General features: G+C 36.9%; 1 protein-coding gene across 1 annotated transcript in view; it reads left to right on the top strand.

Moving 5' to 3' along the window:
* The first annotated feature begins 825 nt into the window (after positions 1 to 825).
* Positions 826 to 25,658, top strand: part of akt2 (v-akt murine thymoma viral oncogene homolog 2) — a 42,352-nt gene continuing 17,519 nt past the window's right edge. Inside the window, 5 exon segments of the mRNA NM_198146.2 lie at positions 826 to 1,151; positions 16,501 to 16,656; positions 16,807 to 16,935; positions 22,735 to 22,846; positions 25,084 to 25,231. Coding sequence (NP_937789.1) covers positions 16,611 to 16,656; positions 16,807 to 16,935; positions 22,735 to 22,846; positions 25,084 to 25,231 — 435 coding nt within the window. The 5' untranslated portion in view covers positions 826 to 1,151; positions 16,501 to 16,610.

Raw genomic sequence — 25,658 nt, 5'->3', positions numbered from 1 at the left:
AGACTGCACTTTATGGATTGTCTGATTGCCAATTGTCCACATAACGAGTGTAATTAAAACATTAGTTATTGAATTTTCATAATTACTGTTGTATTTCATAAACCTATACAGATTTCATTGATTCTTTAGCTTCACAACATAAAAGCAAAACCTAAAAGGTAATTTAACTTGTTTTGAGATTCATTAAAAAACAAAACACCTCTCAAATTACAAAGTACCAAACAAAAGTACCTCTCAGATTATCTAAATAAGTTTGCTTTGGGTTTACTTCACCTGACTAATATTCATAGTTTAATTTATAATCAGTAAAAGATTTATTTGTAAATACAAGTAAGTAGCCTACATATGTCTGGGTATAAGTTAACGAGCATATTTATAGATTTGATCAAAGGTAGTTCCATGTTACTGAATTATTACCATATTGACATTTATAGCACATATACCATATAGTGTTTTGTTCGTATGACTGCGTATGACCACACACGAATTTAACAATGAAATATTACCACTGCAGATGAACTGTCACATATAACCGGCAGGGGGCGCTTACAGTGTAAGTGTAAATCAGATGTAAATGCAAAGATATGTGTTATAAAAATTAAAAACGGCAGCGAATGAAACACTCCTGGCATTAATGAATTCCTATTAAATAAACGCTTCACTATAATGAACGTACTTACAGGCAGAAACAGAAAAGCGGCCTATTCAAATTTCGGACGTTGCCACTGACGTCGCGCCGAGCGTGCGCTGAGGTCATTTCCTGTTTGTGCTCCCGTTGAGTCGCTAGACGGAGGCCTATCCGCGACACCAGCACTACCGTAACATCGCTCACAGACCTACAGGACGGCAACGGCGACCTCTCAAAAAGCCCTAAACTCGTCAAAAAAGCGCCCTGGGATGACTTTGTGCGACGGGGCTCGAGTTTTGGGTCACTGAGGGGCGGTTTGTGAGGAGAATCGTGCGGCTGGGTGTTGTTATTTTTGGGGCAGCTGAGTGGTCATTGGCAGAGCTCAATACACAACAGCTCGCGAGAGGAATAAAAACACACTTCAAGCCTCTAAACACCCTCGTTTCGCTCCATTTACATGGACTTTTGATGATTTCTTTTACGTTTTAGTTGATCAGCACAACGCAGGAGAATAAAAGTGGAGGTAAGAGACCCAAAAACGTGCATCGATGATTGATGGCTAGCGTGATGCTTAGCCTAGCCTCAGCCTCTATATTTAAATTGCACTTAAATGTGATGTGTTGTTTCCCTTTGAAGTACATTAGCAGACGATTCTCGTTATGAATACGAGTTTATTATGTTTGCCGAGCAGATATGCACCAGATCTCCCGTCATAACACACGGTGTCCTAGCGTAGCCCTTTAGAAAACGCTTTAATAAATAAAACATGCCTATGAGTTCATTTTAAAGCGTTTAGCTCCTATGTTTACCTCTCCCGCGGGTTTATTCCCTTCTTGTTCATCTATTGAAAGTGCATCATCATGTCTTGAAGACCTCAGTCTATTAAGTTAAAAAAAGATCGGCTGAATTAGTGAAAATGAGAGTGTTTTATCGATCAGGCCCTTTACACGCTGTACAGATGCATGATGGATGTGGATCTATAGGACGAACTCACTGTACATCCCATATGATCGATCACACTGATGCCACTTGAGCTTTTTGTATTAATAGAACCTTCAATCTGCTCCACGTGGAGTTCAAGACAATAAACCTCAGATTCAGACCTTGGTCACATGAAATTGTGCATCTGTCAGCTTTGTATACGAGTGTAAATGAGGCCTGAAGGTTATTGGGGTTGAGAGGGGTCAGCTTTGGGACTGCTCCACTCGGCGCTGAAAGAAAGTAATCATTAGTTTGTTAAAATGGTTCTTGTTTGTCTTTCTCTTGTGGACTTCAAAGTGCGTGTGTGTGTGCGCGCGCGCGCGCGTGAGAGTGTTGTTGAAAAAGAGGAAGAGGCAGACCACTGACCAGCACACTCTAGATGCACGTATATGTCTGCGTTGGAGACGGTCAGTGTGTTTATAATGCCAGTGCGTGTGTTAAGCGGTTGTGTAATGTACTAGCAGGGGCGTCACAAGGTGGGGATTTTATTTTGCAGGGATAATCCGGTGTTGTGCCCATGGTGATAGGACAGCATGCCAGATCTGTGCCAGAGGCTCTGCTATGCCAGGAAACTCCTCTGGCACAGACTGATCTTACTCTCACAACAATAAAAAACAGTGCTATAGAACAGCTATTTTTTTCCACACTGTTTACTAAAGCAAGAACCACTGATATTAAGGCACTAATAAGTAGGGCTGGGTGATATTGCAAAAAAATAAATAACAATATCATGTTTCATAGAATTTGATATTGCTAATAATTTAATATTTTAACAATACCTTTAGGATTTTTTTATTTAGCCACTTTATTTTAATTGACCAACATCACTGAGGCAAATAGTTTTAACAGTCGAAAACAAAAATATTTAAACAAAATATTGAATCGTTTTCTTAATAAAGTAAACAAGTGTTAAAGAGACTATTAAACATGATAAATAAAATGTTACAAAGTGTGTGCAACTGTAAAGCATAAATACTGAACAGTCAAGGCAAACTTTAAGGTGTGAATAATAACGATACGGTAGACCTCAAAATCTGTCAACAACACTAATAATAATAATCAACTCTGAGCTTTCAAGTAAAGGAACTAACCATCATTATTCAAACACATACTGCAACGTTACGAATTGTGAAGTTGAATGACTATATTACCTCTATGCTAAAATCTTTCAGATGGGGTGCTAGTGGCCGGATGCACAAGAAAAGAAACCAAAAAGCCATTTTGGCGACATCCTTACATCCTTTTTTAATTCCAGTCTCCTCACTGCTGCTAGTCACCGCACTCATTTTATTGGTGTGCTGTGTTTGTCTGAGGTGATTAGTCTGCCGTTATTACTGAAATGTGTATATTCTGCACAAAGCGTGAAGCAGACTGGTTAGTTCTATTTACAATCACGTTGCCTTTGCGGCATTCTGAAAAGTTGAGGTGTTTTCAACTAGGTGAGACTGGAAAATGCACAATGGTTCATGTGCGTGCCGCTTGCACAACATGTGCGCATTATGCAAGTCGTGTGCCTCGATTGGAAATGACAAACTGACACCTTGAAGGCTGTTTTATACTTCTGTGTCAAGTTCACGCGTATGATACGGTGCAGCCTACGCGTGGACGCAGAGCCCTCCCTGTGGGGGTCGGCGATGCTGCCGCGCACCTCTTAAAAAATAGAACTACTCGTCGCAATGCGTGTAGCGCAAGCTCTGTGATTAGTCGGCTAGGTGAGGGTGAAGGTCGAAGGTCGCGCGATTGAGCAAATGTTTTCAAGTGTAAAGTCCTGTGAAGGAGCTCTGGATGGAGACCTTATGATTAAAGTAGTTGCATGTCTGACGATTCCAGTCTTAAAATGAGGGAGCGTTCAGAAAAAAACAAAACACCAGCGAAGAAAAAACAGTGAAGACAACACCTACTGGCAGCTACCGTTTCTGAAGTGTTACTGCAAACAACACGCACAGCACTTATAAGTATAAATGCACGGCAATGTGCATTTTATGTGCCGTGGGTCACGCTGACCGGTTGACGCAGAAGTATAAACCAGGCTTAAAGCTTATTGGCATTGCTGTCAAGGTGCACGATCACCAGCCACATTTTAAATAAACTATAGCGCTTCATACCGAAACTACATGCCAATTTTTTTTTTTTATCAATATTAACATTGGTGTTCGGTCAATAAATATCAAAACCGATTTTGTCGCCCAGCCCTACTAATAATAAGAACCACTAATTTTATGTAGTCGTTGTCATAGTGTAGCTGTATTATTATTATTATTATTATTATTATTATACTAGTACTGAATAATAACAACATGTACTTATTGCATAGTTAGGTTTATGGAGAAGATCCTGTAACGGACACACAAGACTCACACTTGAACATTTACTTATAGGAGAAGAAACCCCAAAATGTCAATATTGCAACAGAAAGCAGAAAGCAAACGGTTAAACATATTTTTGTGGAATGCCCTATTTTTAATGTTATCAAACAACAATTTTTATCTGGAGAGACTTTAAATGAAATATTTTTATATGTGAATCCTTCTAAAATTGTTTAATTTTTATCAAACTGTTTTAGATGTTTATGTTATTATCATTAATATTATTTATGGATTTTTACAGGGCTCGAAATTGCTACCATTTTGATCGCATATGCGCCCGAAATTTTATCTATGGGACCTTAAAATATATTTGGGAGCATTTCTGCGAGTGCTTAAAGTTGTTGTGTGCAACCAGTTTTTACTGCAAAATGTTATCCACATGCGCGGATTCGGCAGACATTCACGCAGAATGCATCTCTAAGCTCTTTGTCTGCACTTGGAACGCGAAACGCAGCGCTCAGGAATGGTTTAAAACAGTTGTCATGTCAACTTGCTGCAGTAAACAAAGCCAAGTCCGTAATGCTTGCCCCGCCTTCACGCTCTTCTTATTGGCCCACCACTGCTCTAGCACTGAACACGAATGATTGGTTAATATCAGCTGTCAATCACTCAGCGCCTTCTGACTTGGGATGACAGAAAGAGCTACTACCGTGAAAAATTGTAAAGCGCTGAAGATGAAAATGAAGATAACAAACAGATTTTTGTTTTAGAAACCATCTAGTTACAAATAATGACATCTTACTAGTGATCAAGTGCTGAATGTTAATCCATCATCTACACTTTTCCAAGAGTAGAAGAATTCCATTGGCTTTAAGTCAGCTATGAAAAGTCTGTGGGATGGAGTTTTCAGGTAACTGTTTGCCACATCTAGCACGAGAGCTTCTGTTTAATCCGTCATATAATCACCAGATGCTGTCCGCCATGCAAGGGACAGCTATATGTCAAATTGAACACCACGTACACCATCGCAAACGGGCTTGCACTGAGTAAACTAATATCGCTACTCATAAAAAAAAAACGGTATTGCTATTACATGTATGCATATAATAAGGTACAATATGTGTCAAAAGCATTAGTGCAATATCAGACAGCACTTGTGAGAACAGCACAGTTATATCGTTAAAGGGCCATGAAACCCCCTCGTTTCAGCAGTGTGTTTTCACACCTCTACTTTGGAAAAAGTCAGAAAAGTGGGCGTGTCCAGCTCTGTTTAGGGGGGAGTGTCGGAGGAAGAAAAGCGGCTTGGTATGGGAGTGTCTATTTGGGCGCGCTGAATTTCAGAGTCAAAACACACACCCACAGAGGACAATGTGACTGTGTTTACATGGACATCTGTAGTCGAATTATTTGCCAAGTTATTAAATGGTGGACTTTAACTGCAGTTTGGCTCTTTCATTCAGGGAATTCATTCATGTCCCTCCCGACAAACGTGATATTTGATTCGAGGATCTGCTCTAAGCGTGTATTTTTCATGCAGTGTTTGATACCGCACGGCGAATGAGAGAAAAAAAAACTCAGCATTTCCCGGAAACTTAGATACACACGGCAGGTAGTGTCAGAAAGCCGCGTGTGTTATTCCAGTCACAAAATCCAACACGAGGTTATAGTTTGGTTGTAACTGTTAGTGCTAACTATTGCACGCGTACACTGTTAATCCACGCGTGAGTCTGCGCTCTCACAGAGACAAAATGAAAACGAAACTTAACTGCAGCTAACTATAAAAGCAACACTTCACGCTTGTTTTGCCAACACAACGTGGCGTCTTTGCCGTCTACACTGTGACAGTAATGAATATTAATGAAGTTGCACAATAGAGCGCGCTGATTGGTTTGAACCAAGCCTTACTCATACATTAATGCAACACACTGTAAGACGTAATAAGACTCACTCTGGCACAGACGCCCAGTCTGCACGCTGGAATACAGGCTATTATGTCATGACCGTGACGCAGCTTCAAAAATTCGTTTCAAACAGGAAGTACGAATTTGCTTGAAATAACGCAAAAACAACCAATTTACACTTTTTAGCGAAATATAGGTGTCCTAATAGTGTTTTTAGCAATGTGGGACACATATACGACTGTCAACAGCCCAAAAAAATGTGTTTTGGTGTTTCGTGACCCTTTAACAGATTCATTCAAGCAGTGTGTGCAGGGCCGGTGAGCGGTCCGTGCTTTGGTCACTCAGTTCTGTTATAAAAATGTATTTTCTTGTGATAACGGGATTTCGTATACGGGATTTCGTTGAGACATATTTTTCTCACGCTTGCATATATGTATTATTATTTTATTGCTTGTTAGTTTGGTTAGTGTTGGTTTCAAATACAATAAATATGTTTGTATAAAACTTGTAGTAACGGTGCTCATAATTGGTGGGTGCGACTAAATTTTGGCTGATGCGCCTAAATTTTTAAAGATAGGAGCACTGGTGCTACCAAGCAAAAAGGTTAATTTCGAGCCCTGTTTTATCTTGTATATTTATTGCTGTTTTAATTGTTAGAATATTTTTATAATAAAAACAGTGTTGTTTATAAAATGTGGTAAACTTGATGATGTTGATATGGCAATAATCTCTAATCTCTCAGTTAGGTTTATGGTTAGTTGCAAACAATCAGATATAATTAGTTGTTTTTGTTTTATTAGTAACTGTATGGAACATTTACAAAAAATCCAAGTGTTTTCTAAACCTTCAAGAACATTTTACACTTGTAATTTACAAGAGGCATTGCTTTTCTCTCAGGGTCATGGAGCTGGAAACAGGATTAGCTCCACTTTTGCAAAGTTTACTCTTTACAGTAGTGAAGGATATTGATTTTACATGGCTGATTTTGAGTGCCTTTTTTTTTTACATACAAATAATATGAAAACAATTCACATGAATGAAAATGAAAAGTCATTCAAAATTAGAGGCAACCACTGTAATCATAATTTGGTGCTAAATACATTAGCTTGGAGGGGATGCGAATTAAATAGGACTGTAAAATTCTGAAATAGAAAGTAAAAGCTTAATTATGGGAAAAACATACCTGTACACCTGTGAACAAAAAAATGCAAATTCACTCTGGTGACAGCAGTATTAGTGATGTTTTCTTTGCTTAGTATTGTAAACAAAGGAGCTACGCTGGTATTTATTATGCCTAATAAGGAGAGGAAAATGCCTTCTAAACTTTTCTGAAGTGGGTTCCCCTTACAGATACTTACAGTCATCTGATCAGTCTGTCATTGGTGTCAATTTGTACTTCAGTTTTTTTTTAAATAATCAAATAAACCACACATATGATACACATATGATTTACATATCATACACCACGCATATCAACAGATACACAAGTTTATTGAATAAAGACCATACATAGTACAATAAAGGGATAGTTTTATGGTGTTTGTTTCCCACTATGGAAGTCATATGTTTTCCAGAATATCTTCATTAGCGTTAAAACAGAATAAAAAACTCTTGAAGGTTTGGAATAAGTGAAGGTAGTGTACATATTAAAATTTTTTAATGAACTATCCCTTTATGTGTTAGAGGTGGGGGAAATGTTGATTCAGCATAGTATCGTGATCTACGATATACGCTATATGAATACGCAGACACTCATCTTGATATATGGGCAAAATTTTACAGAGCTTTGACAAAAACTCTTTTGTGAAATCGATTCTGTGTGGATTCCGAGATTTTCAAAATGGATTGCCATTCTCTCTTGAATCAATTCTGAGCTTAGATTTTAACCGCAGTTGACTTTGTATGCTTTACTAGTAAGGGTGTCACAAATTGAACGAAATTTATGCTCAATTTCGATTTAAAAAATAGAATCGTCGATGCTGCCACGCCCCCATGTCACGTCAGCTTGGCTTGCCAAGCGGGAAAAAAACACGCTTGTTGAAGTGCTTGTTAAACTGCAGACGCAGGAGACCCGTCGACAGAGCTTAAACCCTCTCCTCTTTCAATGAAGTCGCCGGTGTGGAAGTATTTTGGATTTCCAGTGAGTTATGTTGACAACGTTCGTGTTGTCGACAAAAAAAAAAAAAAACACACAGTTTACAAGCTCTGCTATGTACGTATTAGGGTTTTGCCGATAGACGATGGGTGCACCGCGATCTTCCGCCCCGCCCCCGTTGCAAATCCACTCGCGAAAAGTACACACTCAGGCCCTGTTTACACTAATAGGTCTTTGTTTTTAAATGGCATTTTAGAACGACGACGATCCACATCCACACTGGCGTGTAGCATTTCTGAGCAGCCCTCCTTCCTCACTACCGCTGAAAATGCACATCACGTGACCACACACACTCATTCACACACAGACACACACACACAGACTCACACACAGTCATGTGCTCGAGACAGCGGGTCCAGGCAGTCAGCGGGTCAGTAGACTGCTTCAATCTTTCACTCACTTGTACTTAGTCATTTTAGCGCACACCTCAGATACTGTTGGCTGGTTCCTTTTGATTGTGCGTCTTTTTTACAGGTGCCATTATAACGACACAGATCACTGCCTATTCACGAGTCCACAGAAAAAGTGATTGACAGGTGGTAATTATGTGTGTAACTTGCCTTTATTCATTCACTGTATGATTTGTTTATGGGTAAAACAAAGACCATGCAGGTCAGGCAGTTTAAACGGTAGGCTACAAATAGTTAATTTGTTATTAATTAATTTATTATTCATAATCGAAAATCGAATCGAACCGTGACTTTAGAATCGAACATGTAATCGAATCGAGGATTTGGAGGATCGTGACACCCTAATTTTACAAGTACTCTGCTTGAAACCAATTCTGCACAAACATCACTTTATTCTAAAGTATTAGTTAATCGTTGTTTCCTCTACATTTAGTTCTCCATTGTGGGGCACCACACCTCAATTTGTCCCGCCATGGCTACATTGCAGCATCTCATTCAAAACATTCAGTTTTTTTTTTTTAAGTAGCGGGTTATAATCCCAACAAAATGTTTTAAAAGGTAAGTGAATTATAACAGTGCAAACCTTTCTGCAACTGTAGTAGTGCTGTGCTTTTTGCTTAACCCTTTAAGGTTACATGCTGACTGACTGACTGGTGCATGAGGCCAGCAAAGACTACGTAGCTTTCAGTTAAGATGAACACTGTTTCCATGATTATGCTTTATAGATCAAGGTTTATGGGCTATATTTTGACGGTCCATGCGCAAAGCGCAGGGCGCAAACACTTTCAGGGCATGTCAGAATGCATTTTCGCTAATTTAAGGACGGGAAAAACAGCTTTGCGCCGTGGCGCATGGTCTAAAAGGGTTGAGTTTATTTTCTTAATGAGTTATAGGTGTGTTTTGAGAATAAACCAATCAGAGTCTGATCTCCCATTCCCTTTAAGAGCCTTGCGTCGCGCCATAGTGCATTTGCTATTTACAGGACGTAAAGTAAGTCTAAGTGGAAAAACTGAGCATTTCCCAAGCAAACAGTTAACAGTTTTTTTAACAGAAAACTGTTAAACAGAGCATCTACCGGGAATGAGAGAGAAATGTTCTACTTTCACTTTTGCTCTCGTGGACAGGGAAACCTTTACGCAGACTTCAAATAGCCTATAAATAATTAATTTAGTTTGTTAAGTGCAAAGATTTGTTTCAACTTTCTAAATTCAGTTCTAATATCCAGCAATGGAATAAATGAACAATAATAACAAAGTGTGTTCAAAAAACTGAGTTATATCAAAAAACACATGCTGTGCCCCATATGGTCTAAAACCGGCATGTGGGCAAATCTAAGTTTGTTTTTAATAAAACAAATATAAATATGGATATAATAAATAATACTGCTAATAATAATAACATTATACAAAAGCAAATTGTTATGAATAAACTGTAAAAGCCTCCCGAGATGAAGAAGGCATAAAAGCAGTGGTTTTTCATATTTATGTAGGCTAGAAAATAATATGTTTTGTAATATTTTAATCCTTTATATTTATATCCTATGTATATTCTTATTATATCCTATATATATCGTTAATATTTTATTTTTTTCATATGTAAAGATATTTGCGTATTGCTCTACATCTTGTGTGTAGGCTATTAAGCAGTGTGTAAGCGAGGCGCAACTCTGCGCTGGAGTTTAGACAGGGTTTGTTTTGGTCTGTTGAAAAATCTATTATAGTTTCTTAAAATAACAACCTCAGAACGCCTTCCTTTTTAGACTAGAACACCTATGGGCGCACATGAGCGCAAATGCATTTGCTATTTAAACAGCGTAGCGCAACGCCTCAAAACAACTCTTGCGCCAAGCTGAAAATAGCAAAAGACTATTGCGCCGAGCCTTGCGCCACATTGCACCGGGTGTATGATAGGGCCCTTAGGCTCTGCATACAATGACTTTATCTTGCTGGAGTTTAGAGCCGTTTCACTTTACTTCACGACGTCTTAATACCACTCTGTAGGTCTATTGGAGACATTCATAAATATTTCTAGCCAATCTAAATAATGTTGGAGACATACTCATTACAAAACTGCACTCAATCGCACTTCAGCACAGGGTTTTTCACACAAGAAAATACACTTGAGTAGTTTTGTGTACGAACAGAGGAAATGGGCGCGCAAGCAAAGAGATTTGCATGCTCGTGTTACATGAATGCGATCTCGACATGGAATACTTCGCTCACATTTGTCATTGAAATAACGCCATAGGTAGTTGGTAGATCTTTGTTAAACAAAGTCCCGCCACCACAGCTGTAAAAAATCCTAGAGGAAACACTGAATTAGTGAATTGCAAGTGTTCTTAGTAGTGTTGTCAAAAGTATAGAGTTTGGCACCAATTAACAAATATCTTGCAAACATTTGAGCACTGTTGAGCATGTTCTTAAACACCGATGACTGGCTACTGTGTTCACGTTCAACAGAAATGACTGGTATTGTCTTTGAAGGTCATCAGTTTATCTTTCTTATCTTTCAGTTTATCTATCTTAAGAGTTAAACACTCTTTATCGCTGTTCACCAATTGAAAACGTGTATAGATGGACACTGTAGCACTTCAATGTCGAGTTGATCAGCGGGTTTCTCTGAGCTAACATACTAGCAATCCGCTGATGCATTGACTGATCTACGTGGCTCTGAAGTTCTTCACATTCTTGTTTCTGTATTTGCTCTCAGTGTACAGCAGTGAAGAGTTTTTGGACCGATGATCTTTAAAGCCAATCACAGTCATTGCTGTTAAGTACGTGAGCATAATGGCCAATCAGTGGTGTTTAAGAACATGCTCAAACATCAGTGAGAAATGGACGTTTTTAAAATTTCAGTACTGAGTGGTACCGAATTCGATACTTTTGGCAATACTAGTTCATAGTGAGCGGTGTTCGCAAAAAATTCCTGACATAAGCTAACTTACATGAAATGACCTGAACACACAAGCAATCTTTCTTGTGAGCATTTGAGTGTATGGTTAAAAACTAGCCTATAGTGCTTTTTTGTTTAAATCTAAGCTTAGAATCCATTCAAGAGAAAATAGTGACGTATTTGGATATCTCAAATCAAACACAGAATCGATTTCTATGATTAATCTAGAACCACACCTCTACTATTTTATTATACTGTTCAGTTGATTATTAAAATCAAGTTCTTTACAGCCCACTAGATGGTTGTTGTGCTTGAGTTTTTTTTTTTTTTTTTTCTGGTGAGCTTGGTCGCAATCATTATGCAGCGAGTTAGTAAAATAAAGATGGCAGCATTGTGGAAGACTCATACATCATTTATTTCTTTTCCAATAATAAAAATCTTTTCTTTATTAGATGTGTTTTTCAGCACTAATTCTGTTTTACTCAAACTATTAAAACAACAAAACAAGTGGTGTTAAATCTGTTCTAGAGTTTTATCATACCCTGATTTATTGCTGTTGATGTGTTTTTTTTACTGTTATAAAGAATTTTATCTTAAAGTGATATTTCTTTAAAAAAAAAAAATTGTATCTGTTTTTGTCATGACATAGCCAGAGAATCTGATATGGCATTAAACACAAAACTCTCAGCATCATCATCTTCCTGGATTAAAAGCTTTTGCTAAACGCACAAAAGCAAACCGTCCCTAACCCAGGGTTAAAAAAAAAATTAGAGTGACAAAGTCTGGTCCTATATTGCTTCTTAAGTAGATTTTTCTACTTGTGAAAAAAAAAAGCCATCAGTAGTTTTTTTCATTGCAGATCAATGTTGTCAATTCCTAGCAAGGCTTTTGGCTACAACCCACAACACTCTTGCAACTTGCGCACACTCACTAACGTTGTCTTCAGAAGCGGGTGATTATCACTGAAAATGCAGCAAAAAGCTTGAGCTTTCGAACGTTGCTTCTGAAAACAGCAGGTGTCTTGTCTTGCTCGCCCAGCAGAGTAGTGTGTTCACCTGCGAATTAGATGGGCTTCACTGCAGTCTAATTGGCATCTCCATGGTGACAGAATAGCACTTTCACATTTCCCCTCACAAATGCTTTGAAAACACTTTGCAGGAAATGAGGTTCATCCTTGTTCCATGTTCATTAAATCTGTGTGTTTTTGTTCACACATGCATTGTGAATTTTGTGAACCACAGCATATGCGTTCGTTATATTAAAGGTCTTGTACGTACGGTTTTGACTCTTCTAAAGCATAAAATACCAAATATTTGCAGATATTTAAGAAACATGCCAAGTGAACGTTTATGTTTATCTGAAAGAAGTTAGATATTATACTTTGAAAATGCGCATTACATGCCAGAACGTCTTTTTTTTTTTTTTTTTTTTTTCGGTCACTTGAACTCCCCCAATGCCAATTTAGCCAGTTGTATTTTGGCACCCCTGATTGCTTTTGTGGAAAACGGTGTATTTCATTCATTAAGTCAGGAAGGCTCTCAAAGTGTGTTCGCAACCGAAATGCGACCTCCGGTGGACAGACTCTGGAATTAGACGCAGATTTAGAGTTCCACATGAAGTGGTTATTAATTTGCAAATAACATAAATATTATGAGTATTAGGTGAGCAGGTTACATTGTAACTCAGTGTCCTAACAACACACTACGTGAGGAGATAAGCAGGGATAAGCAATTTGGCTGTTTGCACCAGACGAAACACGACAGAAATTGCCATTTAGAAGCACAGAATAGTGCACTTACTGCACTCCTATGAAATGGTATTATTTTTAATCTTATTAATGCATATTAACCCTCTTTAACATCATTAAATGTACATGGTGAATTAACAATATGTGTTGCTTATACTGAGTCACAGTTCTATCTCAAAGTTCCATTTCAAACTGTTTATTTTATTTTTAAGATCTGAGGTGAACTATCTGCTGCTGCTTTCAGTAGTATAGTAATAAATGTCATGTAAAATGGCATTCAACCTCGCATTATAAGCATTTAACACTGAATAAAGCACATGAGGTGTACCCGAGGTGATCGGTTTATCCTGTTGTTCAGCTGCAAGAAATAGAAGTCATTTCTAAAATATAAATTTCAGGTGTTGGTTATAACAAAAACTCTTTTTAATATGTAAAATATTCTTTCTATCGCGTGCCCTTGCTTTTTTAAAATGCAACTTAAATTAGCTTTCAAGCTCGATAGTCAGGCACGCTTGGTGTTGTCAATCTGGCAACCTGCACTTGCGAGCATTTTAAACCAGGCTTGCAATACCTAGTTCAACCACTGCATGTCAAACTTACATGCTGCACTTTTAACATTCAGATAAGGACGGGGAAATGCAGGATTCATGATTATTTTGCACTCTTTGTTTAAATTAACCATCAAATTCATTTTTAAACACTCTACTTATTCAGCTTAAAAAAAAAGAGTACAGCCTCCATTTAACACGTTTGAAAATTCTAATAAAGTTCTGCGGAAGCTTTAAATGAAGGAAATTTGTATTCTTCCCTATTAGTGTATTCTGTTACTGATGTCAGTCTAAACATTTAAGCTTTATTGAACAATTACATTACACATAATCACCATTATCATAATATATTTAAGTATATTGTTATTTCATTGTGGTTATAATAATAATAAATTATTAAATTAGTCAACTGAATAATTGGATGTCTAAAAACATACCTTTAAAGTATCTAGTCTTTAACTCATATTTTTTTTACTGAGTTGCACACTATAAATTAAACATGATTAATGGCCAACTCAAAGCTTCTTTTGAGTAGTTTTTGTAAAGACAAGAAAAATGATTATCCATCATCCACCATGATCAAGACCCTGATCCTCAATCAGCAAATTTATCCCACATATGAAGATACTTGTAAGTAAATAATGACTCGGCACTTTAGATTTCTTGCTGCAGCATATAACTCCACCAGCATTTCCATAGTAAATCTTGAATTCACATTTTTGGTAAGAATTGGTCATTTATAATTTCTTCCTGCCTCCAGTTTAATGTTAGAGTTGTATGGGATGCTTGTTTTATTGTAATCATTGAGACGATGATGGCGATAGATAAATAAAATACGGCTCTTCCTCTTTTGTTACATGTGAAATCATTAGACTTGGAGGCTTATCAGTCTGAGAGTGCTGAATGCTGCGTTTTAGTTAAGTTTACATTACAAACATTTCTAAACAGGTGGCATTCTTGTTGCTTTAGTCAGGTGACCAATTTGTGGAACATCTTTTCAGTTGTGCATGAAAGTAAGCTGGACATGTCAAAACAAATAGAGTGCTTTTATTCAGTTTCTTAAATTTTAAAAACTCAATTTTAGGCCTTCTCAAATTCACTGAAATATTGTGTTGTAAGTCTTAAATCATTTTAAACTGGTCTTAACTTAACTTAACACCAACAATTCATCTCTGTAAAACATTTATCAGGTTTTATTTATAAATCTATTTTCCAATATGATTTATTTTTGTTCTTTACAATAACATTTGTTTACATTGAACAGTATTTATAGCAACCTGGTGAGGACACTGACCTAGATAAGTACATTTAGTTTATAGTTTTTAAAGCTCGTCAATAATAATAAAAAAACATAACTAAAAAGTAAATAACAAAACAGATTCCTTGTTTTGGCACATTAATTCAACTAAAGCTGCATCTCAAATGGCACACTATGGACTCATGCACTATATACTTAAACACTTACACACTCAACAGCTTAGTATATGTATGTAGTGTTGTTCCAAAAGGAACACAATTTTTTTTTTTTTTTACAAAGCGGAAATTCAAACTGTTTCTGCAATGACGTTTGACGGTTGCCAAATTAATGAAATAAATGAAGAAACTACCTAATAATACCTTGCTTGAGTATAATCACATTCACCTTCAGGAGGCAGTATAATCACTCTTGATGGAGAATTTTGCTTTTACACCCTAAAATAAATAAAGTAGCTCAACAGCACCCGATAGCTCCGCAGAAGTTGTGATAGGGTATTTGGGATGTGGTGGGTCTTTTAGGTTATTAAAGGTGTTTTCTGTTACTGCGTGTTTAGCCTGCATTAATGCATTCAGTGTATGCTGCTCGATTAATCATTAAAATATCAGGATCTCAACACCCACACAACATAAATGATAAATGATGGTGATTTGCATATGTTTATTAATCTTTCGAATCGCTGCATTCATATCTGTGTTTGAAAAATGCAAAATCAAGAAAGAGATTCAGTTTTGTATTATTTTGAGTTAGTTATAAAGTTACAAACGGTCAAATAACACAGAAGTACTGGGTTAACAGTTTATAGTTTAGATTTAACCACTGATGTTTATGGTAAAATGTAAATTACAGTCATATGCATTTAACGAAGCTCTAATATGAAAGTTGTAGGCAGCAATTACATTATTTAACCAAACAACAGCCATCAAAAATATGCGACTGAATAATTCTTTAAAATAATGACACATCTAGCAATGAAACAGGAAGTTTTATGAGTGAATAACTGAATCATTTATTGAAAATGAGACTAAAAATAAATATGGGTTGTATGAAGTATAATGTTAGATTTCTACATTTACCATTATCAGCAACAGTAGTAATAAGAGTGAATTTTTCACAATAATAAATATTTCACAATTTAGTTTTATTCAGCTGATTATTTCTTTTAATTTTTATGTCAGATTACAGGTTCTAAAATCTGTTTGTTAAACCCAAAAGTGTCTTACAGTGCTGTTTTTGTAATAAATGGAAAGCAAGTTACATTTGTCTCCTCCCCTGTTTGTTTAATCCAAAAAATTGATCCGTGAAATCAAAAGATCAAAAATTGATCTGATCTGTGACAAACCAAACCATGAGATTTGTGATCCATTACACCACTAGAACCCTTGTATTACAGTTTATTATTTTCTTTTAACAAAAAATGAAGATTCTTCCATCATTTACTCAACTTCGATATATTTTTTTTATTCTGTGGAAGACAAAATATAATTTATAAACCGTTTCTAGATTTATTTATTTAGATTTTTTTATTTGATTGACCTATACAAATGGCCTTATCAATATTCCAGTCTTGCTTATGAATAATATTTTCAATATATGACTAATAGACATGTCTTAGTTTGTGGTGTTTTCTGTTATACTTTATTGTGATTGACTTTGGATTATTTTGTATCATCACAGGTGAGTCTGGCTCTGTGGTACTGTACTTTAACCTGACCCGAGACTCGACACCCCCCCTTCCCCAACCTCCCTACCACCCTGCCCTGCGCCCCACACACCTCTAGCCCAGCATGAACGAGATCAGCGTCGTCAGAGAGGGCTGGCTCCACAAAAGAGGTGCGGTCCGCTCACTCATTCACTGGAACTGTCTGTTTCCTATTTTCTGCATTGCAAACACGGAATTGTTGTCTTCCGTGTCTCTGTTTGTTTTGCGCTTAATATTCTTCACGTCTACTTCCTTATTTCTCTTCCTCCTCCTGTGTACAGGTGAATACATTAAGACTTGGAGGCCTCGATATTTCATCCTAAAGAGTGATGGCTCTTTTATCGGCTACAAGGAGAAGCCGGAGACGTCAGACGCCAATCAGCCACCTCTCAATAACTTCTCTGTCGCAGGTCTGCCACGTTCTGCTGTGTTTCTCCACACACTCAAACCTGATTGTGTTTCATATAAGGTTTCCTGGTGGGTGGGAATTTCCACGTTGGATGTGATCCTGGATTCACATCTTTCTTGATTCACGTTATTCATAGGGTTTGTGCATTGAATGTGGATTACTTTGATTATTGACGATTTGATACAATCCAGGATAGTTTTGTTCTTCAAATCATATCCAGGATTTGTTGTCAAAGTGACAGGTCTGGTAGCTCAAGTTCAGGGTCATTTCATGGAAACAGGATTAGATTGTGTCATTTCAAGTGAAGATGATATTGAAAGTATGTATCAACTGCTATTTTCTTTAAAGATTACAGTTTTAAATTTGAAAAAATAACAATACTTAAAATTAAAAATCTAATAATCAAAGTATTTATACAATTATCTGAGTAAATGGAACTGTTATGTAATCTACACTTCGAAGTACAAGTCATGGGTTAATACCTTTTAAATGGTTCAAACAGAGAGCTTTGTACTTTTTAGTGGATAATATGTAGCTACACTTTAGGTACTAATACTTTTAAGATGCTAAAATGGAAATTTTAAATGCAAATGCATTCTTTGAAAAGGTACTGCCTCAGTTTAGTACAATTGAGAGATTTCTATTTTTTTTGGTGAAGAAGTAATTGTACACTTACCGTCCACTTTATTAGGTCCAACTGCTTGTTACGCAAATTTCTAATCAGGCAATCACATGGCAGCAGCTCAATGCATTTAGGCATGTAGACACGGTCAAGACGATCTGCTGCAGGGGATTATATTGACTTTGATCGTGGCATGGTTGTTAGTGCCAGACAGGCTGGTCTGAGTATTTCAGAAACTGCAGATCTCCTGGGATTTTCACGCACAACCATTTCTAGGCCTTCTGTGGGCACAACTGCCTTGTTGATGTCTAGAATGGCCAGACTGGTTGGAGCTGATAGAAAGGCAACAATAACTCAAATAACCACTCTTTATAACCAAGGTATGCAGAAGAGCATCTCTGAACACACAACACATCAAACCACAAGGCGAATGGGCTACAGCAGCAGAAGACCACACCGGATGTAACTCCTGTCAGCTAAGAACAGGAAACTGAGGCTACAACTTGCACAGGCTCACCAAAATTGGACAATAGAAGATTGGAAAACCTTTGCCTGCTCGGATGAGTTTTGATTTCGGCGAACAACATGAAAGCATGGATCCATCCTGCTTGTGGGGGATATTTTCTTGGCACACTTTGTGCCCATTTGCTCCAATTAGGCATCGTGTCAACGCCACAACCTACCTGAGTATTGTTGCTGACCATCTCCATCCCTTTATGACCACAGTGTACCCATCTTCCGATGGCTACTTCCAGCAGGATAACGCACCATGTCACAAAGCGTGGATCATCTCAGACAGTTTTGTTGAACATGACAATGATTTCACTGTACTCAAATGGCCTCCACAGTCACCAGAGCTCAATCCAATAGAGCGCCATTGGGATGTGGTGGAACCGGAGATTCGGATCATGGATGTGCAGCCGACAAATCTGCAGCGACTGCGTGATGCTATAATGGACCAAATTCTCTGAGGAATTTTCCAGTACCTTGTTGAATCTGTGCCATGAAGGATTAAGGCAGTTCTGAAGGCAAAAGGGGGTCCAACCTGGTACTAGTAAGGTGTACCTAATAAAGTGGCTTGTGAGTGTATAATTTACAGGAATCATGCACATTCAACATTGAGATGATATGCAGGTGATTTAATACAAGAGATGCAGACGCTTTTCAGATATTAATATCTGGAAGATCCTGAAACCTTTGTCTTGAAATCCTTTGTTCTTTTTGCAGCATCACAGGCAATAAGTCAACAGAGATTGTTTTCCTGTGCTTGCTTTATTTTCTCGAGCCTATTATGTCCTACTTCATGTTAGGGATGCTCATTGTGACCACTTGGTGATCAACATAAAGCAAGAATTTTGGGTTACACTTTATTTTAAGGTGACGTAGATACATTGTAACTATTCATTTAACTACTGAGAAATATAAATTAATTAAATGTGATTAATTAATTACATTAAACTGGTTGCAATTAGAATGTTGGTTAGGTCTATTCATAGTTAAGTGTAATAATACATAATTGGTTGAAATTACTGTAGTAAGTGCATTAAACGTGTAACTACGTCACCTTAAAGAGTTACCAACTTTTGACAGATTAATAGGCCATTGTCAGTTAAATGGCTTAATGAGTGGTTACGTTTTTTAAAAATAAAAATGTTGGTTTTTAATGCACGTTATTATTAAAACATCTGCTGCAAGAATATTAAATCCTGCAGGATACTTAGGTTTGGGGAAAATGTTGATTCTTAGATGCATAAAGCTGCAGACTTGGATTCTGAATTGGTAAACAAAAGTGAAAAATCGGTTTTCAGTTTCTTAATGTTAATTGATGATGATACGCAAAACTCTAAAGAAGTGTAGGGGCTGGAATGTTTGTGGCGATTACATTTAACAGACGCATGTTGACGGTGTGATGACAAATTGAGTTCCCTCTGGAATCTGGTCTGCTTAGGACCCTGTGATAAATGCTTCTTCAAGCCATTATATGTTATTTAAAGCTAAACATTTAACAGTTATGTATATGTATGCATGTATGTATATGTCACAGTGTATGTTTAAGTATGAAGTGTTCAAGCTCAAATGAGTAATGTATAAAGTCAGCTAGCAGGCTAATCAGTATATTTGCTAGAACGTAAGCAAATTAAAACAACAGTATATCTATTTTATATTATTTAAAGCTAAACATTTAACATTTATGTATGTATGTGTATGTATATGGATCTAAACACTGCTAGACAGACTTTCTTTTTAAGCCTTATAAACAGCAACTTAAATAATGCTCGCACACTCTTTGCAACGATAGAGAGACTCACAAACCCCCCAGTCGGATTCCAAGTGAGCTCCTCTCTGAAAGCAAATGTAATGAGTTTGCTCATTTCTTTACTGATAAGATCAATAATATCAGAAAGGCAATCAGCTCATCCATTCAGCCAAGTTGTGTCGATATCAAACAAGCTCAACCACAACTTAAGAAATCAGACATTATGTCTGATTTCATGGCAATTAACGGCAAAATCTTAGAAGAAATTGTGCAAGTTATGAAAACATGACACGCTCCCCACATCATTCTTCAAAACGGTGTTTACCTGTTTAGAAATGGATCTTCTAAAAGTGGTAAATGCTTCACTTCTCTCTGGGATTTTTCCAACCTCACTTAAAACTGCAGTTGTTAAACCCCTCTTGAAGAAGAGCAACCTGGATAACACCCTATTGAGCAATTACAGGCCAATCTCAAATCTCCCTTTCATTGGCAAAATCATTGAAAAAGTTGTTTTTAACCAGGTTAACAAGTTCTTAAACTTCAGGGGGTGTTTAGACAATTTTCAATCTGGTTTCAGAGCACATCACAGTACAAAGAGCGCTCTTATAAAGATAATCAATGACATACGCCTAAATACAGATTCAGGTAAAATAACAGTGCTGGTATTGTTGGATCTCAGTGCTGCATTTGACACTGTCGATCACAGCATACTTCTGGATAGGCTGGAAAACTGGGTTGGGCTGTCTGGCACGGTTCTCAAATGGTTTAGATCTTACCTTGAAGGTAGAGGTTACCATGTCAGTATAGGTGACCATAGGTCAAGGTGGAATTTTTATATTATTTATATAAATTTATTATTTAATATTTAAAGCTAAACATTTAGCATTGATATCTGTTTGCATATGGAACATTGTATGCTTCGATATGAAGTGTAAGTTCAAATGAGTATAAAGTCAGCTAGCAGGCTAATCAATATATGTGCTAGCACGTAAGCTAATTAAAGCAACAGTATAGCTATTATATATTAAGCTGAACATTTAAAAGTTATGTATGTGTATGTATATGCAACATTGTATGCTTGAATATAAAGTACAGGTTAAATGAATGATGTATAAAGTCAGCTAGCAGATTAATCGGTTTAAACGTAAGATGTGTTGGCATGTAGACTAGTAAAACAACGGTATATCAATTTTATATTATTTAAAGCTAAACATTTAACAGTTATACATGTATGTGTATGTAACATTGTGTGCTTGAATATGAGGGGTAAGTTCAAATGAGTTGTGTATAAAGTCAGCTAGCAGGCTTATCGGTATGTGCTAGCACGTAGGCTAATTAAAACAACCGTATAAAAGAAAAATGCATGATTTCACAACCCATGCCTTTGGTTAGTCATCAGTATATGAAATACATATTTTAAAATACATAATTGGTCATTACAATGCCTCTTAAATTATAGAATTTATAATATACTTGATTTGTCATCACATCGCTGCACAAAATCAGACCTATACTGACATGACATGGGGTTGAAACTTGTTTTCAATCCCAAAAATGCTTTTGTCATGTAAACAGGCAAAACAGGCTGAAAATGTTGTCACATGAATGGCTCTTTAATCAATCATTTGAGGTTTATTATTGGATGGGATTATCTATGATTAAGCAATAATTGATTATTTACTGACATCCCTAAATACAACCTTTCAAAATATAAACATTTGACACGCTGTTGATGAAATAAATGCTATTTCCTATCTTATTTAATTTTTTGTTGTTTTTTAAAGATTGTCTTTTGGGCATTTGGCATAGTCTAGCACAGGGATATTAAACATTTATTAAAAATTCATCGTCTTCTGCTGATGCCAAAACACAAAATTGTTTTAAAAATGGTTTTACAATCGCCTTTAATTGTACTAAAGTAGTATAGAAATCTTCAAAAATACAGCAATGAATGAAGAAAGAGAAATATTTGTTAAAAGCACTTTACCGACAGAGAGAGAGGGAAAACATTACCTCATGGATCGTTGGTAAATTTCCGGAAGATGACCATGCCACAGTTTAGCAAAATTGATTAACACTGCCTCCTTAAGTAATCTGCAATGCGCCTTCGCTGTTTGCGATGCATTAAAACTTTTGTTTTTTCAGCCTTAACCAAACTTCATTCTCCAAATGTATAGTTTTTCTAAAGTGATGTGTACAAATTATATAGTATACTATGAAAAGGCATAGAATCATTCAGCGCAGTCGTAGCTCCATAGTCAAAAGCGATTTTTTTTTTTTGTCTTCCAGTTGTTTACTTACGGAAGTTCCATTGTCATTTTTCCTCACGTTAATTTTGACCAATCGATAAGCTCTTAAGGAAATATGTTCAATAACATATGGCCAATGAGTGATGGAAATTTTGTCAGATGACTGCATTTTTGTTCTTTTCAACTAATTCGGACCAAAGCAATCAGTGTGGTGTGAAAAGGACCCCAAGACAGCAGAAAATTCTGCACTGTATCATTTTTTGCCCTTGGTCAGAACCAAATGAACTGAACCACTGATGTGAAAGCACCCTAATATGTTTGAATGATTCGGAGGACTTCATGGACCAAAGGCATCTAAACGAACCAAAAACACGACATAAAATTTCAAGATAAATAGACATAAAAAAGGCAAAGTGCTTAATCATTCTTGGGTTTTTGTCAATATAATCAGTGTTACTTGTGAAATCACAAGTCTTCAACTGATGCAACTGGTGTTACATTTATAAAGAGAGAAGTGTGTTTATCACAGTACACAGCATTGTTTTAGATAGTTAGAAAGTTATTTTGATACTAAATTTAAATATTTAATATACTTGAAATATATGCTATTTGAAACTTATTACCCATCAAACAAATTTAGTTGACTTAATCCAAATGTGATGCCCCTTACAGAGTGTCAGCTGATGAAGACTGAACGACCTCGGCCAAACACTTTTGTCATTCGTTGCTTGCAGTGGACCACTGTTATCGAGCGCACCTTTCATGTGGACAGCAATTCTGAAAGGTAATTTGAGGTTAAATCTTTTTGTGAATGAATGGAAGAGAGAACTTGGAGCTGCTGAATGGTATTAACTGGAAAAGCAGATTGAATTGTGTTAACCAGATTTCTGACAATCAAAACAAGTTATTACTCACCGCCTGTTGCTTAAATGCAATTTCTGTTTCCGCTGAATTATTTTTCCTTTATTTAATAGTTTAAGTCTTTCAGCAACTATAATGGCCAGTTCCTCCAAAGGATGGTAATCATTAAGGGTTTAACATCACATAGAAGTCACGGTTCAGTATGTAGCTCGGTTTGATAAACGTTTGGTGCAACAGGAATAACAACAAATCCCCAACTCTTGATTTTTTTTTTCTTGCCTTTTTTTTTTTTTCAGAAGTGCAGAACTGAAAAGCTTCTTGTGATACGAAAGTACAAAATAAATAGAATTATGAAAAATACAACTATAATCAGGAGACTTCGTTTTAAACTTTCAAAGGTTAAGCCCAAACCTGTCCTAAAACAGGAAAACAAAGCATTACTTGTCCATTAAATAGTAGTAGTAAAGAACTTTGTTAATCCCTGTGAGGGGAAACATATTTGCCACCATTGACATCACAGTACAATAAATTATTAAACAGCAAATACCACAAAAAACAGAACAACAGCACTCCATTTGCACCCACTATACATCACAACACTGTAAAAACTGAACAAATAAAAACAAAAAGCTACACGTGCAAATTACACCACTTTATTAAAATAGGGCTGGTCAATATGACAAAAATCTCAAATCACAGTTCTCATATCCTGATAATGATATTCACCACGAAATAAAGTACATTTTCTGTAAAGTCAATCAGTTAAAGGGTCATGACACCCCCCACTTTCGATTTAAGTCTACCTCCGAATAAAAAAAAAAAGCATTATAATGGGCGTGGAGCTCCGTGATCAGAGGCAGGAGTGGGAGTGGCCAGCAGAGCAGGGGAGAAGGAGGGAAGCAAACAACTGTTGTCAGTTGGCTCACAAAAGGAGACATAAATCGTGAAGAGACGCATGATTTTGTAGTTTACAAAGTTAAAATGCTAAGAAATAAACAGTAATTAAATGCCATGCCACATTTGTTTTTCATAATTTCATTTACACACAACCACAATTTATATCATTATAAAGATAATCATGTTTATATAACCACTATAAATGAGGACTTCTCCCCTTAACCCCCGGGTCTGAATGCAGACTCTGCAGCAGGTCTCTTGCCCTGTCTATTTTAACCATTAGCCCTGCTGGTAATCTGGAGGATTTAGGCAAACACAGCAGCATGATTATGTTTCTAAATGTAAACAAACTCCTAATAAAAGGCTACGTCTGCCATTCTCCAATTCTCGTACTGCTCTTCTGACAAAAATGCTTGCTGCACACAAACAGCTTTGCTGTATCGGCACTGACAGCGTCGCCAGGAAAAACATGCAACAAACCCCGTGGATCATGGAAACAACCATATGCGACCCTTCATGAACGGCTAAATACTGTGTGCCGTGGGTCCGTGAACGCGGTTTAACCAAGTCATGGAGGTAGGATCTCACAGCTTGGCACTGGCAGGTCTGCCTTGCCTTCTGAAAGCACGTGCAGTCATAAATAATTAAGAGGCAGGCTCTTCTCATAGGATAAGAAATCTCAGCTATGAATAAAAATGAGAAACCGACGCGTCGTCTTTGCACTTGCAGTTTTGCGGCACATCACAGATTTTGATCCTGCCCCAAAAAATCATTTTAAACCCGGAGGATGAAAATAGCTAACAAAAGCTCAAAATTATCCAGTTTTCCCCAAAATTAAAACTGACAGGTGCTAACATTGTCTTAACTGATGCTCAACACACACAAATCTATTAAAATCTCAAAAAATGTACTCGAGGGTTTCTTGAACCTTTAATATTGGCCTCATGGGAAGGATTGTATTTTGCAACACCAAAAAAAAAAAAAAAAAACAATAGACCATATTATGAAATTATAGAATTTTTTTATTTTGAAATATGATGACGTGTGCAGGAGTTATAGTGCTGTCCCATTTCTTAGAGGTACATTTTGAAGCCCTTCCCCTTCACACTCTGTTTCAAGAGCCAAGAGGAAGGGGTAGGGGTACAAAAATATAAGTAAATGGATCTGGATGAATGCGTGTACTGTAATACCTTTAGTCATCATGAAGTCACCTGAAAATCAAACAAAATAAGCTTATTGTGGGATTTGAACTTGTCCGTGCAGAGAGGAGTGGATACGTGCCATCCAGGCTGTGGCCAACGGGCTCAAGTCCCGGGAAGAGGATGAGCCAATGGATATCAACTTTGGCTCCCCTGGAGACAACAGTCTAGAGGGGATGGAGGCTGCCATCACAAAGTCCCGCACCAAAGTGGTGAGTGCCTTGACTCAAAGAGTAGCCATCTTATGTTTGATTGGTTAACATTGAGCTCTGTATTGAACAGGATTAATATGGTCAATATTACATTTTATCAGTCAGACTGCAGCAATACATTTAAACCTGCTCACTGTCCATTAGGTTTTTACATTGGTTTGGCAACATTGAGCATTATTACCAAATCACTCACATTTCTGTTGAGCTTATTGATGGAGAGACATTTAGATTAGTCAAACTCAGTGTAAACTCTACAGTGGTGTTCATCGTTTTGTGTTTTCTGGTTGAGTTCTGGCTGCTCGAAACTTAAATTGCATTTGTTCAAAAAACATGGTTAATACTGGTAGTTTCTAGATAAACATTTTTTTAGATGATATGTGCCCCTGGACCACAAAACCAATCAAAAGTGTACATTTTTTGGAAGTTG

The sequence above is a fragment of the Danio rerio genome, chromosome 18 (genome assembly GCF_049306965.1).
Source record: "Danio rerio strain Tuebingen ecotype United States chromosome 18, GRCz12tu, whole genome shotgun sequence".
NCBI classification, from domain to species: Eukaryota; Metazoa; Chordata; class Actinopteri; order Cypriniformes; family Danionidae; genus Danio; species Danio rerio.
This window is presented reverse-complemented; position numbering and strand designations above follow the sequence as displayed.